Below are 13,607 nucleotides of genomic sequence, written 5' to 3'. Positions count from 1 at the left end.
ATCCAGGTTGAGATGTCATTCCCTCTTGCAATAGAAATGTCTAAAGGCCATGGTGATTTTCTCCATAGGATTTTAGAACAAGAACACTTAGGGAAGAGATTGGAAGTGGTTCCTTCATCTGTGTTGTAGAGAGGGCAAAGGATGTGATCTTCATCAAGTATGATGCAAATCTTAAACAGATATCTAGAGGGTAGGATATCGCTAAGCACTTTCCACAGAAAAAGTTTTAGCCTATCTTGGTTTTTTAGGAACATTGGCGCTGTGCTAATGGAGTTTTCTCTATCTCAATGACAATTTGTTGAGAGAAGAGAGTTTGGAGGAGGATTGTATTCCATCGCCTAGGTTCCTCAAGAACTAGCTTAAACATTATCATATGGGGGTCTATCCTTATGATGTTTGAAGAAGACTTTGGGATAGGGGGTAAAAGCTTGGGTATCCAGGGTAATCCAAGATTTACTTTCAACTCCATTATTGATTTGAAACCAGAAGATGCAAGCAATGAAATCTCTTTGTTTCAATAGACCTTTTCATAATCTTGATTTGGTAGGTTTAGAAAGGATGGCTAGCCAAGATGAATCTTTGACATACTTATCAAAGAGCAGGTTTTTCTACACATTTTTGTTATTGCTAAGAAATGTTCATCCAAACTTACTCGAAAGAGCTTTGTTGAAAGTAGAAGTAAGTGTTAGCCCTGAACCCCCATGAATTTTGGTTGACAAATTGATTTTCAAAGTAAGTGTTAGCCCTGAACCCCCATGAATTTTGGTTGACAAATTGATTTTCATGACCTAGGAGTAAAGTTATGGGATTTACTTGTGTCAAAACCCCACAAAAATCTCATGCACATTTTGTCTACTTTTTGCAATACAGTTTTTGGGATCAATGTGATAGATACCATGGAAGTTGGTATGGAGCTAACCATATATTTGATCCCTTCTAGCTTGGGATAGGAGTTTGTCTTTCTATCATGCTAGTTTTCATTGAATCTTATCCAATATTTCATTAAAAAGATCACCTTAAGCCTGCCATAACTTAGAGAGAGACCTAGGTATTTAAGTCTCGAAGATGAGGCTTTGAAGTTTAATGTGTTGTGAATTGCTCTGACAATGGGGTGAAGTACGTTTTTGTTAAATTGAATAGAAGATTTGTTTTTGTTGATGACTTAGCCAAACCAGGATGAGTAAGTTTCAAGGCAATCTTGGAATCCTTTAGCATTTTGGATAGAGGATCCAAAAAGAATAAGATCGTTAGCAAACAACAGGTGGGTTAGATAGGATCTATTTTTGCTGATTTTTATGCCTCTAATAGTACCATTTTGTTCTTCTCTAGTGATGAGTTTAGAGTACCTTACTTCTAATTATAAGGAGGAAAGGGGATAGAGGATCCCTTTGCCTCACTTCTCTAGTGATGACATTATGGTTACGCATTCCTTTATCCACTTCATCTACTTATTCAAAAAGTCTAGACATCTCAGGACAGTAATCAAAAAGTTCCATTCCATGTAGTCAGATAATTTTTCCATGTCAATCTTGATTGTCATTTGACCCGTTTTCCCATTTTCCTTCTTTTATGGTTTAAATGATAGAATGTTTCTTGAATTACAATGGTATTTTCCTGGAACGCTTTTATAGGAATGAAGGCTGATTGTTCAGGAGAGATAAATTTGTGGAGGATGCGTTTCAGTCTTTTTGCAAGGATCTTGGCAATGATTTTGCAACACATGTTTGAAATCTTATTGGTCTATACCAGTGGATTGTGTTTGGTAATTCAGTCTTAAGAATGAGGATAATGTGAGTGTAATTCATTTTCTTTAAAAGATGACCATTGGTGAAGAAATTCTAGATAGACTTTGACAGGTCATATTTGATTGTGTCTTAGTAAGTTTTGTAGAGAAAGCTTGTGAATCCTTGAGGGCCAGGGGACTTAAAAGAATGAGTTTGTTTTATGGTATTGAGAATTTCTTTATCGGTTGGTATTCTGAACAAGTTCTCATTATCCATGCTGAAGATCCTCTCAGTGAACAAATTTTCGAGGTCCTTAGGGAAGCTAAGTTAAGTGGAAGAGTAAATCTTATGGAAAGTGGTCTAAAAACATGTTCTGAATGTTGGTGGGCTCAGTTGTCCACTGATTATTTTGATTATTTAGGAGATAGATGTTGTTCCTTATTCTTTTCATGGTGGATGATATATGAAAAAATTTAGTATTTAAATCAACGGTGGTGAGCCATTGTAACCTAGTTTTCTGTCTCCACAAAATTTCCTCTCTCATAAACTGTTTAATAAGACAAATAATTATGATTTCATCTAAACTGATAGATTAAGGAAAAATATAGTTGCAAGCACAATTGTGAACTAATCTGTGCACCAATGTGATGTGATTGATCAAAAAGTAGATTTTATTGCAAACAATATTAATTTAAATTTTAAGTATGAATGAATCAGTATTGGTACACAGATTAGTACGCGACTGTGCTTATATATAGCAAAACTCATAGATTAATCAGTGGGGTCTTGAGATTGAAATATAGAAAGTTGAATACTAAGCTTATTGATCTTTGTTTGGATATGGCCAAAGCACTCCAATGTTTTATTATGAAAAAAGTAATTTTACAAATTTCAAATAAACAAATTTCATACAAATCTTTTGTTAAAAAAAAAAAAAAAGGTCCCACTAATAAAGAATAATTTGTTTCCACTTTTTTTTATGTGAGTCTACCTTTTTACAAGAGCTTATATGAAACTTGTCTATTTGAAATTTATACAAATCATTTCTTCTATCATAAAGAGTTATGCTACATGCAGACTCTTACACTGCACAACTTCTAGGTAGTTGCCAGCGTGTGAATTTTTTTTTTTCACAAAAACAAAAAAAACTTTTATTGAGACAAATAACAAGGCATGCCAAATACACAAGAAGTATACAAAATTAAACCTATTACATGTCAAGAACTAAAAAAAAAAACATAAGAAAATCATAGACACTAGTTCCATTAAATACAATAGCTGAAACCCACTGAAATAAGAAATTAAAGAGAAAACATCTAAGTTCATCTACCAGGCATTTATTATCTTCAAAGCATCAACCATTCCTCTCAACCCAAATACACCACACAAGGCATAAATGGATCATATTCCAAACAGCGACTATTTGCATATTACCCCTTAAACCACATCTCTAACAAGCAAAATGAATTACCACCCTCCTAGGCATCCCCCAAGCCATACCACACCTATCAAATATTTCATTCTATAACAATCTGGTCACTTCACAATGTAATAATAGATAATCCACTAATTCACTAGATTTCTTGCATAAGAAACACCAAATCCAAAACAATTAATCCACACTTCTTGAGATTATCCAATGTCAAAATCTTCCTTAAAGAGGCAAAACAGTCAAAGAATGCAACCTTTAAAGGCACTTTCTCTTACAAATACTCTTCCAAGGAAATGATTGAACTCCATTTGGTCTACACCGCATCTTATACCAAGAACGGACTGAAAACTGCTTGTTACTAGTATGCATCCAAATCATCTTATCCCTCATATCCCCCCTTAGCTGAGTAGCATACAATAAACCCAACAATTAAGAAACAGTCCCAATTTTTCAATCATTCACAGTTTTAAAAAAATAGATCATTCCAATGAGAATAGCCACCATAACAATCCAAAAATTTAGCAACGAAGCATATAGATTCTAAGAAATATGAAAAAGATCTAGAAAAACAATACAAAGAGCCCTACCACCACACCATGGATCATGCCAAAAACAAATTCTAAAGCCGTTCCTAACCACAAACATGGCATGTTTTACAAAAACATCCCAACCTCTTCTACTATTTTTCCACACGCCTACACCATAAGTACCTCTTGCATCTTAGAACTCTACCCTCCCACCCACTAAGCACTCCCATATTTAGAATTAACAATAGCTCTCCACAAAAAATACACTTCTGATGATACCTCGGCAAACACTTCCCTAGTAATGCTTTCATAAAGATACTCAACGTCTGAAACCCCAACCCACCACACGACAAATGAGTACAAATCTTATCCTAATTAACCAAATGAAACGTAGCTTCCTCCCCTATACCTCCCTACAAAAAGTCTTGAAATAACTTCTCCAACTGATGTACAACACCAATCAAAATGGGGAATAAAGACAAAAAATATATTGGAAGATTAAACAACATACTTTTGATAAGGGTAAATTTTTCCCCTTTTGACAAAGATAATCCCTTCCAATCTTCTCACTACTTTCTCCAACACCCAATCCCAAATCATATTAGCCTTGAAGGTAGCCCCCAAAATAAGCATAAGGTAACTAATCAGCAAAGAGGAAACCTGACAATCTACAATACTTGCCAACCCGCTCATATTTCTCACATGGCCTATCGGTACCATCATAGACTTTCCTGGATCTATTTTATGGCCCGACATATCCTCAAAACAAAGAAAAAGTGCTCACAAAGTTTGCACATGGCCTGGATTTATATCACAAAATAATAGAGTATCATCTGCGAACAAAAGATGAGAAATTGTAACAAGCCTTCTTAAGGCCCTCCCACCATGAAACCTGATAACAAATCACTACCAACCACAAGCTCCAACATATGACTAAGTGCATCCATTACGATAACAAAACGAAGTTTTAGTAGTGAAAATATCGATATGGCATTGGAGTAATCACGTAGCTTCCATGAAGGCTCAATCCAATTATTATACAAAATAAGGTCTCCAGACACACGATCTTGCTCCATTTGCTGGAGCCAAGGAAGCGCAGAATCACAAATACTCTTTTTCCTAAAATAAACAATATGTGTTGAATCAATGTATCTATCAGGCACGAGCGCTCTTGGCACATTTCCTCAAATAGTCCATGCGCAATATACCACTACTTCGTGCTGATAACATTGTGGATAACAACATTGTATGCAAACACCACAGGAGAATACAAAACTTCTTTGTTGATCCAATCGAGAAATGCAAGCGAACTTTGCCAATTGGGCTTGTAATAACTAAAGAAATAGTAGTTATATGAAATTTGTGTCTTAGTAAACAACTTAACAAACAGGAAATCACCAGTTTGGAAATTGCAATGAGCGATGCCAAGAAGGTAGAAGGAGCAAGCTGAGGAGCAAGGAGGAGAACCAAGAAGAGTGTCATCGTCATTGTCTGGTTGTAGAAAGTACCCATCATCATCATCATCTTCTTCTTCTTCTTCTTCTTCTCCTTACACTCTCTCTCTCACCTCTCACTTATTCTCTCTTTCTCATGTTAGTTCTCTCTCTCTCTCTCTCTCTCTCTCTCTCTCTCTCTCTCTCCATCTTTGAAAAAGCCAGATTACAAAAATACATTTCCCAGTTTAGTATTGACCATAGAGTTTATTATTTATGATGATATTTTTATGATAAAATCAAGAGAAAATAAACGTTTGGACATGGAAATATTTTTAGGATTTAATCATGTGGATATTTGGTGAGTGATGATATTTTAGGATTATGAGGTTTTAGGCTTTAAGAAAACATATATTGTTATAGTATTTTAGGTTTTATTACAAAGTATTGGATTGATTAAAAATTGACATATATTACATGCCTATTTTATAGGTGATCGATTACGTGTTAGAAATATTATTAGATTAGCGTTGCCATGTAACTAGCTTGATCATAAAATTAGGATTAACACACGTTAACTAGTTAGATATATAATTATTAAAACTAGTTCTTTGGAAGCCAATGCTTATGTATCATGCATGTTATGATATCTGCAAGCGCATCATTCATCACAACTCATGATCATGTTTAATTCCGTATTTTATAGTTATTTATCAATTATGCATATCATGCATTCTACATTGTGTAAACATGTAAGTTTTCACAAGACAAGTATAAAACACAAATTAAGATTAATCATATGACCATTCAGATGTATGGTGCCAATGCAATTAATGTGGATGTGCAAGTTATAGACTCAAATGTGATCTACCACAATGGTTCCCCATTCTTAGAGTAGGATGTGAGACTAGTACATAACCTTACGCACATAGTTAAGTATGTTGACCAGTCAAATAATTCAAATTAGTCAAATAATTTAGATAATTCAAGATCAGTTATGATAAAAAAAAAAGTCATGCATGAGTTTTTAAGTGGTTATATACACTCTGAGGGGGGATTGGAGGAAATCATCCAAAAAATTCTCAAGATCCTGTTCTATTATTCATGTAGGGTAGCTCCCCTCAAAGAGAGTAATTATTATTTCTAGATTTATCATAGTATCAACTTCCTTTCCATTACATGTTTACATTTCATTTGAATTACTAGTTGTTATCAAATTAGCTAGTTTGAGTTTGATATAAATGGGTTCAGGTCAAAACTGGTTGACTCGTTAAGATATAATTAATAAATGGACAATAACAGGTCAATCTGCTTAACTCTAAATTATCTCGCAATAACCCGTTTAAATTTTATTTCAAAATTACAATTTTATTATTGTTGAGCTGTAATATTGATATTTCTTAATATACTAATGTTTTTATTATTGGGATTGTAATTTTGGACCTATGCTCATATTTGTTATTGCATGGTTTGTAATATTAGTTTTATTATTGATTAAAATTTTAAAACTATTAATATTTTTTTTGTTAGTATGTACTCTTATTGTTTTTTTAGATATTGTGGCTACTAATAAACTAATAAATATATTTTAATTTTTATGTGAAATTATGTTAATTGAGTCAAATGGATTGAGCATGTTAGTTCAACTCATTTACATGAAACGGTTTGAAATGAGTCGTTTCATGTTGACCTATTTTAATGGGTCGGGTTAATGTTTGAAACTTTAACATATTTAGCTTAACAAGTCGGGTGGTTGATCCATATAATCAAATGTCTATAACTTGACATGACACAACACGAACATGATCAGCAAACACGAAATGCCACCCGTATGTGTTATATGTATATATATATTATGCATATACATAACAAATTCCCAAATAGAGGGATTTATATAAAATCAAAATTATTATTATTATGCATATACATGACAAATCCCAAAATATAGTGCTATATATAAAAATCCAAATTAGGTAAGTATGCATATATAGGGGCAGTACATTTTGCATCTTCAAAATAGTATACAATTTGTGTAATTGATTATGATTTGATCGCTAAGACTATATCATGTTTTATTTATTTTTATATAAATTAATAATCTGAATTGCCAAATTGTTGATAATTGGAGATGTAAATTTATAAAAATTCATAATTTAGAAGAACCAAAGATTTACTTTCCCATACACACATATCTATATTTGCATTTTCTCACTTGAGGTGGTAAATCGTGTTAACGGATATTGTTCATATCTTCTCAAGTTGTGTATATATATTATATGATAATAGTCAATCCAAATACAACTCATTAAGCTTAATGGGTCAGATTTTCAAACTCTTACACAACCAATTAAAAATAACGGATTGACATGACACAACCCGTTATGAATTAATTAAAAACATCGACATGGCACGACCTGTTTCAATTCGTTTATGTAAATTGATTGAATTGACCTAAATAATCCATTTGACCTGATTAACATAATTTCACATAAAAGTTAAAATCACAATATCTCCCAAAAATATAAAAATAATTACATAAGTCTAAAATTACAATCCAAACATTAAAAATACCAAAATTATAATCCTTAGGAAGTGTGGGAGGTGGTTTTGACTCGTTAGAACTAACTCAAATGAAAATTTAGAGAGAGACTCAATATATCTTAACATAAATGTGAGATTGTGAAGGAGCTAATATATTAATACGTCTTGTTTTATTATTATTTATAATTCTCATATAGATCGTTTCCATAGTTTAACCTCACCTTTTAATTCTAGCTAATATATGAAAAGTTAAGTTGTAAAATTATCAATTTTAATGGAAAAATGCAAATTTAAAATTTATATGGTTTTTTATTAATTTTTACACATTTTCTTATCACTTCATTAAAAATTAAAGGTATTCTTAAAAAATCTCAATTCAATTATTTATTTCAGACCTAAAAGCATCGGGCCCTCCAAACTTATAATCATCGCTTCCATGCATTAATCCTATCCATTGGAGCAAAGATTTTCTGAAAGCCCAGATGACTTTGTATCACTGATGTTAGAATGATCATCTACCACTTGAGGGCCCAACTAATACATATGCAGTACGTAAATTGAATTAACCAACCATGCATCTTCAAGCCTAGTTAAATAAATAGTGCAAAATTTGCAACGTGCATGTACGTATATGTTTGATGGCAGACGCCGCCAACTTCACCGGCCATGCAGCTCGATACTCGGAAGTTTATCGTCGGAAATGTGGCCGATAGGCCGTAATGCTCAGAAGTTTGTCATTGGGAACATCCATTGGGTTGAGCGTGTGGAATCACCTTATAAGCTAGCAGTTCAATATAATGCCGGCCGGTTGAAGGATTTGCTCATTGAACTAGACAAAATTACCTCTCCAGCGCCATGTTTAATCCTACAAATGTACATGCAAATATACTTATATGATAATTAAGATACTTAGGGTTATATAATATAAAGCACAGTCATAGATTTTGGTGGTTATGTTAGGTCATCCCTCACTAGTCACCTTTCTCACTAACAAGTAATGCTCAACTACTTCAACTACCCTCTCTCTAGCCTTTTTCCTCCCTTCTTAATTTGGTATTGTTGTAATTGGTTTCTTTCTTTCTTGCAACTCACTTTTCTCATATCTAACTTATAAGCTAAAAGCATCATGATCTTGTAATAGAACCTGCCCTCCTACCTACCTGATATGGTAATAAACACATGATCTCTCCGTACTTCCTCAACCATCTTAACCCCCTTATATCAAGAGAAAGTATTTATAAAAGATAGCATCCCATGTCCAGCAGTGTTGTCCACCAGAACATCAATGTGAGGAAGAGGAAAATCATCTTTTGGACTTGCATTATTTATAGGCGTCTTTGGACTTACAAAACTAGTTTTCAATTGAGAGAAAAACAATTCTTGGAGAAGAGTAGATAGCCAACCAGTTGAATCTCATTTTCCTCTCGTCTGGTTTTTAATATATGAGAATATATTGACTTCCAATGCACAAACAAGCACAATTTGAATAGAGAAACAACACTTTTTTCTTACGCCTTGCCGTTTGGATGTTGAGATGGTTTTATCTTATCTCAATATACAAATATCTCTCAAATACATATTTTTTATTTTTAAATTTTCAACATTTTCATATAATTATTATAACTTTTTTAGACTTAAAAAAAAAACACAAAAAATAGTTTAATTTTTTTAATTTTTAAATAAAAATAACATTAAAAAATTATATTCTAATAATATTTTAACTTTATAGTATTTCTATTCAACTTTTTCTTTCTTAATTTTTAAAAATCTATAAAACATCTTAATTCAAATTATTTCACTATTATTTACGAACCATTTCATTATTTTTCACAATTTTTTTTATCTCATCTCAACATTAGATCTTACTCTCTCAAAATAGTAACCTATGTTTGCATTGGGGTGCTTTTTCCTCAAGTAAATTTCTTTCAACTAACATGTCTAACTGTTGAGAGAAATATTTAAACATTAATTAGTTCCTAACATAGCACATGATAGAAAACAAACACACATTTACGGATTTACACACCCACAAACTAATTAAACACATGTACATATATATATATATATATTTATAATCTAAGGGGATAAGGGAGGGGCTGAACTGAATGAAACAACATGGGATGCAATTTCAACGCATTGGACAAAGTACAGCAAATGACAAACCAAACAATGTCGGGTGGGGAATCATGTCCGATCAGAAAAGGCCAAAAAGAAAAGGAGAAGAGATTGAGTACGGAGGATGGAGGAGGAGGAATCTGATGCGGACATGACGCGTCCGAAATCAGAGGCCGAGAGACCCTTAATTCCAATAATTGCACCTCCACGCTGCTCGACATTCATGATTTTGTCGGTCTTGTCCCTACCAACCTTCGCACTCCATCAATCCCTATCAACTGATTCAACTTCCCCCCACCACCACCCATTTTCTTCTTCTTCTTCTTCTTCTTTCACGAGGTGTTGCCCTCTGCCCGCCTACCTCCTTTCAATTCTTCCTTTCCATCGATCCATGCATTCATTGATGGATGAACAACATGTACCATTATTGGATCAAATTCTCTCTTTCTTGCAGAAAAAAGCGAGAGAATAAAGAACAGAAAACCAATGCTACAAGATCCAAAATATCCCCTTTCCTCTTGCATGCATGCACCTAATTTTCCTTTTATGTTTGGATCTCTATTGGGTCATGTGGTGTTTGCTCTTTTATTTTTATTTATTTAATTTTTAATTTTTATTCTTATTCTTTGGTAGATAAACTGAAACAGGTCAAATTGCCTGTATACTTGCTAATTTTGTCAATATGTAAGGTGACAAGACTTAGTGGTAATATCCTTGCAGTCAAAAGTAATCATTTCAAAGTGGGATCCACTCAAAATATCACCCACAGATTCTACTTATTCTAATTGGTTCTTCTGTTGAATAATTACTCTACTTATTTTAATATTATTTTTATTTTATTATAACATATTTATTATTATTAAATAATAAATAATTATTTAATAATAATAAATAGAGGAGTGATATATATCAACCACTATGTATTTTCATATCATATACTTATAAATTTTTTATAAAATATAGAGATGTTTTTCATAAAATATATAAATATTTTTTATAAAATATGTGATGTATAATGATAAATAATGACTGATGAGAATAATTTTATAGAATTTTATTTTTAATATATATATATTTCCATTGGAATGTATGGATGGCATCATATATAGGATAATGATCAGGCCTTAGTCGTTGAGCATGCGCACGTTGCTATTTATCTACTACATGATTTCCATTTTGCAGCTACATATATAGGCGGGAGCATTTCTTCTCTGGTAATTTGCATCAGCCACGAGATTTTCTTCGTGGAATTAGTTAGATTTTCCTTTGGCAGAGAAGAAAATTGTGCACAAGTCTAGACCTCCCATATACAAACTGGCTCATATAGCCCGCTTGAATAGAAAATGTAGATTCCATCTGCCGAAAAAGTAAAAGACACATGCAAGAAGAAAAAACACACACACAGCTACTAATCATATATTTATATATTTGTTATTTTTTATTTTTTTATAAAATTACATTCAATTCTTAGCTAAACGCATTAATTAAATTCATTAAGCATTTAATAATATTAAAATTTTTTACATGAATAAATAATAATAAATATTCTAAAATTAGAAAAAAAAAACATAGAAGATATTCTTAAATAAGTGCAGAGTACAGATACTGGTTATAAAATTATGGGATCTAGTAGTTCAGGGGCTAAATATTTAAGGAAGAATCTATGCATGCATTCCCTAATTCCTACCAACGAAGAATGAAAAAAACAAAAAGGGTATAATAATAGAGAATCATAAAGGAAATGGGCAAGAGCCGCTCTGTTATCTAGCTGTGTAGCCGACCAAAACAGTACCACATTTCTGAAGCCGACTGAAATGTCGTGCTTAACAGAACACTGTAAAAGCTACTCACTCTGAGCTCCTATTCGTCTCAATTATGTCCCCTGTTTACAGCTGCTGCTCCTGCACCATCTCCACCAACATATACTCTCTCTCTCTCTGATCCCTCTCTCCATAAAATCCCTCCCATCCATCAAACTCGCAAGTACCAAAGCCAGCCATCCTACTCTCCATCTTCATCCTCATCCTTTTGATCTTCTTCAACGTTCTTGTCCAAAAAAAAAAAAAAGCAACCTTTCGTAGCTACCCAGACAAACTGATCACAACCACCCAAAATGTCTTCCGACTCCGGCGAGCACCGTAGGCAAACCAAGGCAACCCACATCCCCGGAGCCCCACCACCGGAACAAGAACAACTTCCGTGCCCGCGCTGCGACTCCACCAACACCAAGTTCTGTTACTACAACAACTACAACTTCTCTCAGCCCCGCCACTTCTGCAAGTCCTGCCGCCGCTACTGGACTCACGGCGGCACCCTCCGAGACATACCCGTTGGCGGCGGCTCCCGCAAGAACGCCAAGCGCTCTCGCACCGTCACGGCCTCCACCGCTACTTCCCAGGTAGACCCCTTACCTGCCTCCCCTTTCCTGCTGCCCCTCACGCCCAACCAGAGCTCGTCAGTACAGTTTGGGGGTGACGGGAAGGGTAATGTGAGCGTTTGTGGGAGTTTCACTTCGCTGCTGAACACTCAGGGGCCTGCTTTTTTGGCGGTGGGTGGGTTCGGACTTGGTCTTTCATGTCCCGGGTTTGAGGAAATGGGATTCGGGCTCGGCAGAGGGGTCTGGCCTTTTAACGGAGTCGGAGATGGTGGCGGTGCGGGTGTTTTCTTTGGTGCTAATGGTGGTGCTACGGGAATGGGAAACGCGTGGCAGTTCGAGAACGGTGATCAGTCCGGGTTTGTTGGAGGAGATTGCTTTTCTTGGCCGGATTTGGCAATTTCGACCCCGGGAAATGGTCTGAAATGAACAGTTCTTCCCCCCTTCTGTTTTTTTTTTTTTTTTTAATTTTTTAATTTTGGTTCTTGGTGTTAATGGAAACTGTGGACTTGTTAGTGTTGAGGGCAAACTGTGGTATGAGATTTAGAAGAAGAAAGTAGACTTTTTTTTTTTTTTTTTTTTCCCTTCTCTTTCAACTCTCTGTGACATGTATTTTTTTTTTTTAATATCCATTTTGATTAGTGACTTTGCCTTGTAATTCTACTAGTTGCTGATGAGCCATAATAGTTACCAGTTGCTTAATTAGTACCACTTATGATCATAAGAAGTTCCTTAAAAAATTTCATAATTGTGGATCTGTTTTGAGTCACAAATCTTGGGAGATTTGAGGCCAAGATTAATAGCATTATTCATATGAGTATTTTCAAAAGGTCATCCTACCTCTTTGGAATCAAGAAAGAGATTGGAGTCATGCATGATGCACATCATCTTTGCTTTCTTTAATGACTTCTAATCTTCCAAATAACAAAGAAGATTTCTTACAAATTATCTTTTAATTTTGTTTTGGTTTTCTTTATTGTTGTAGTTTCTGTTTTTTTATTCGTTGGCTGATTTTTCTATATATGAGGAAGGATAAGACATCGATTAGGGCCAAAAGCAAAAAGTTATTGCGGCACAAGGACCTTCCAAAAGCTGAGGACTTCTCATTTTATCTCTCCTCGTGGTTCTCCTTTATTTTAGGCAAAGATGCTCCTGCAAAGATTGATCTGATCGATAAAATATTAATATGAATAATGATATAGGAAAATGTAAATTTTTTTAATATTATTGTGAATTTTTTATATTTTTTTAAATATTTAAAATCATTAAAAAAATGATGTGAAAGAAAAAACACAAAAATAAAAAAAAAAATTTTGGCCTAGCGAGAGTCCAGCAGTGGCCCTAGCACTATCCTTATGATATATATATAAGTAAAAAAGGACGGTGCTACAGGCACCGTTGGTGGCGGCTCCGGTTGAGAGTCACCGCTAGGTAAAAAATAAATAATTTATATTCATATTT

At 34.1% G+C, this 13,607-nt stretch overlaps 1 protein-coding gene across 1 annotated transcript; it reads left to right on the top strand.

Moving 5' to 3' along the window:
• Nucleotides 1–11,406: 11,406 nt before the first annotated feature.
• Nucleotides 11,407–12,716, top strand: LOC122296594 (dof zinc finger protein DOF3.4-like). The gene has a single exon (XM_043106400.1). The coding sequence runs from the start codon at nucleotides 11,886–11,888 to the stop codon at nucleotides 12,573–12,575; it is 690 nt and encodes a 229-aa protein (XP_042962334.1). The 5' UTR covers nucleotides 11,407–11,885; the 3' UTR covers nucleotides 12,576–12,716.
• Nucleotides 12,717–13,607: the final 891 nt, after the last annotated feature.

Source organism: Carya illinoinensis, chromosome 2, assembly GCF_018687715.1.
Source record: "Carya illinoinensis cultivar Pawnee chromosome 2, C.illinoinensisPawnee_v1, whole genome shotgun sequence".
In the NCBI taxonomy this organism is placed as follows: Eukaryota; Viridiplantae; Streptophyta; class Magnoliopsida; order Fagales; family Juglandaceae; genus Carya; species Carya illinoinensis.
Note: the sequence above shows the minus strand (reverse complement) of the source record. Positions and strands in the feature narration are given on the sequence as shown.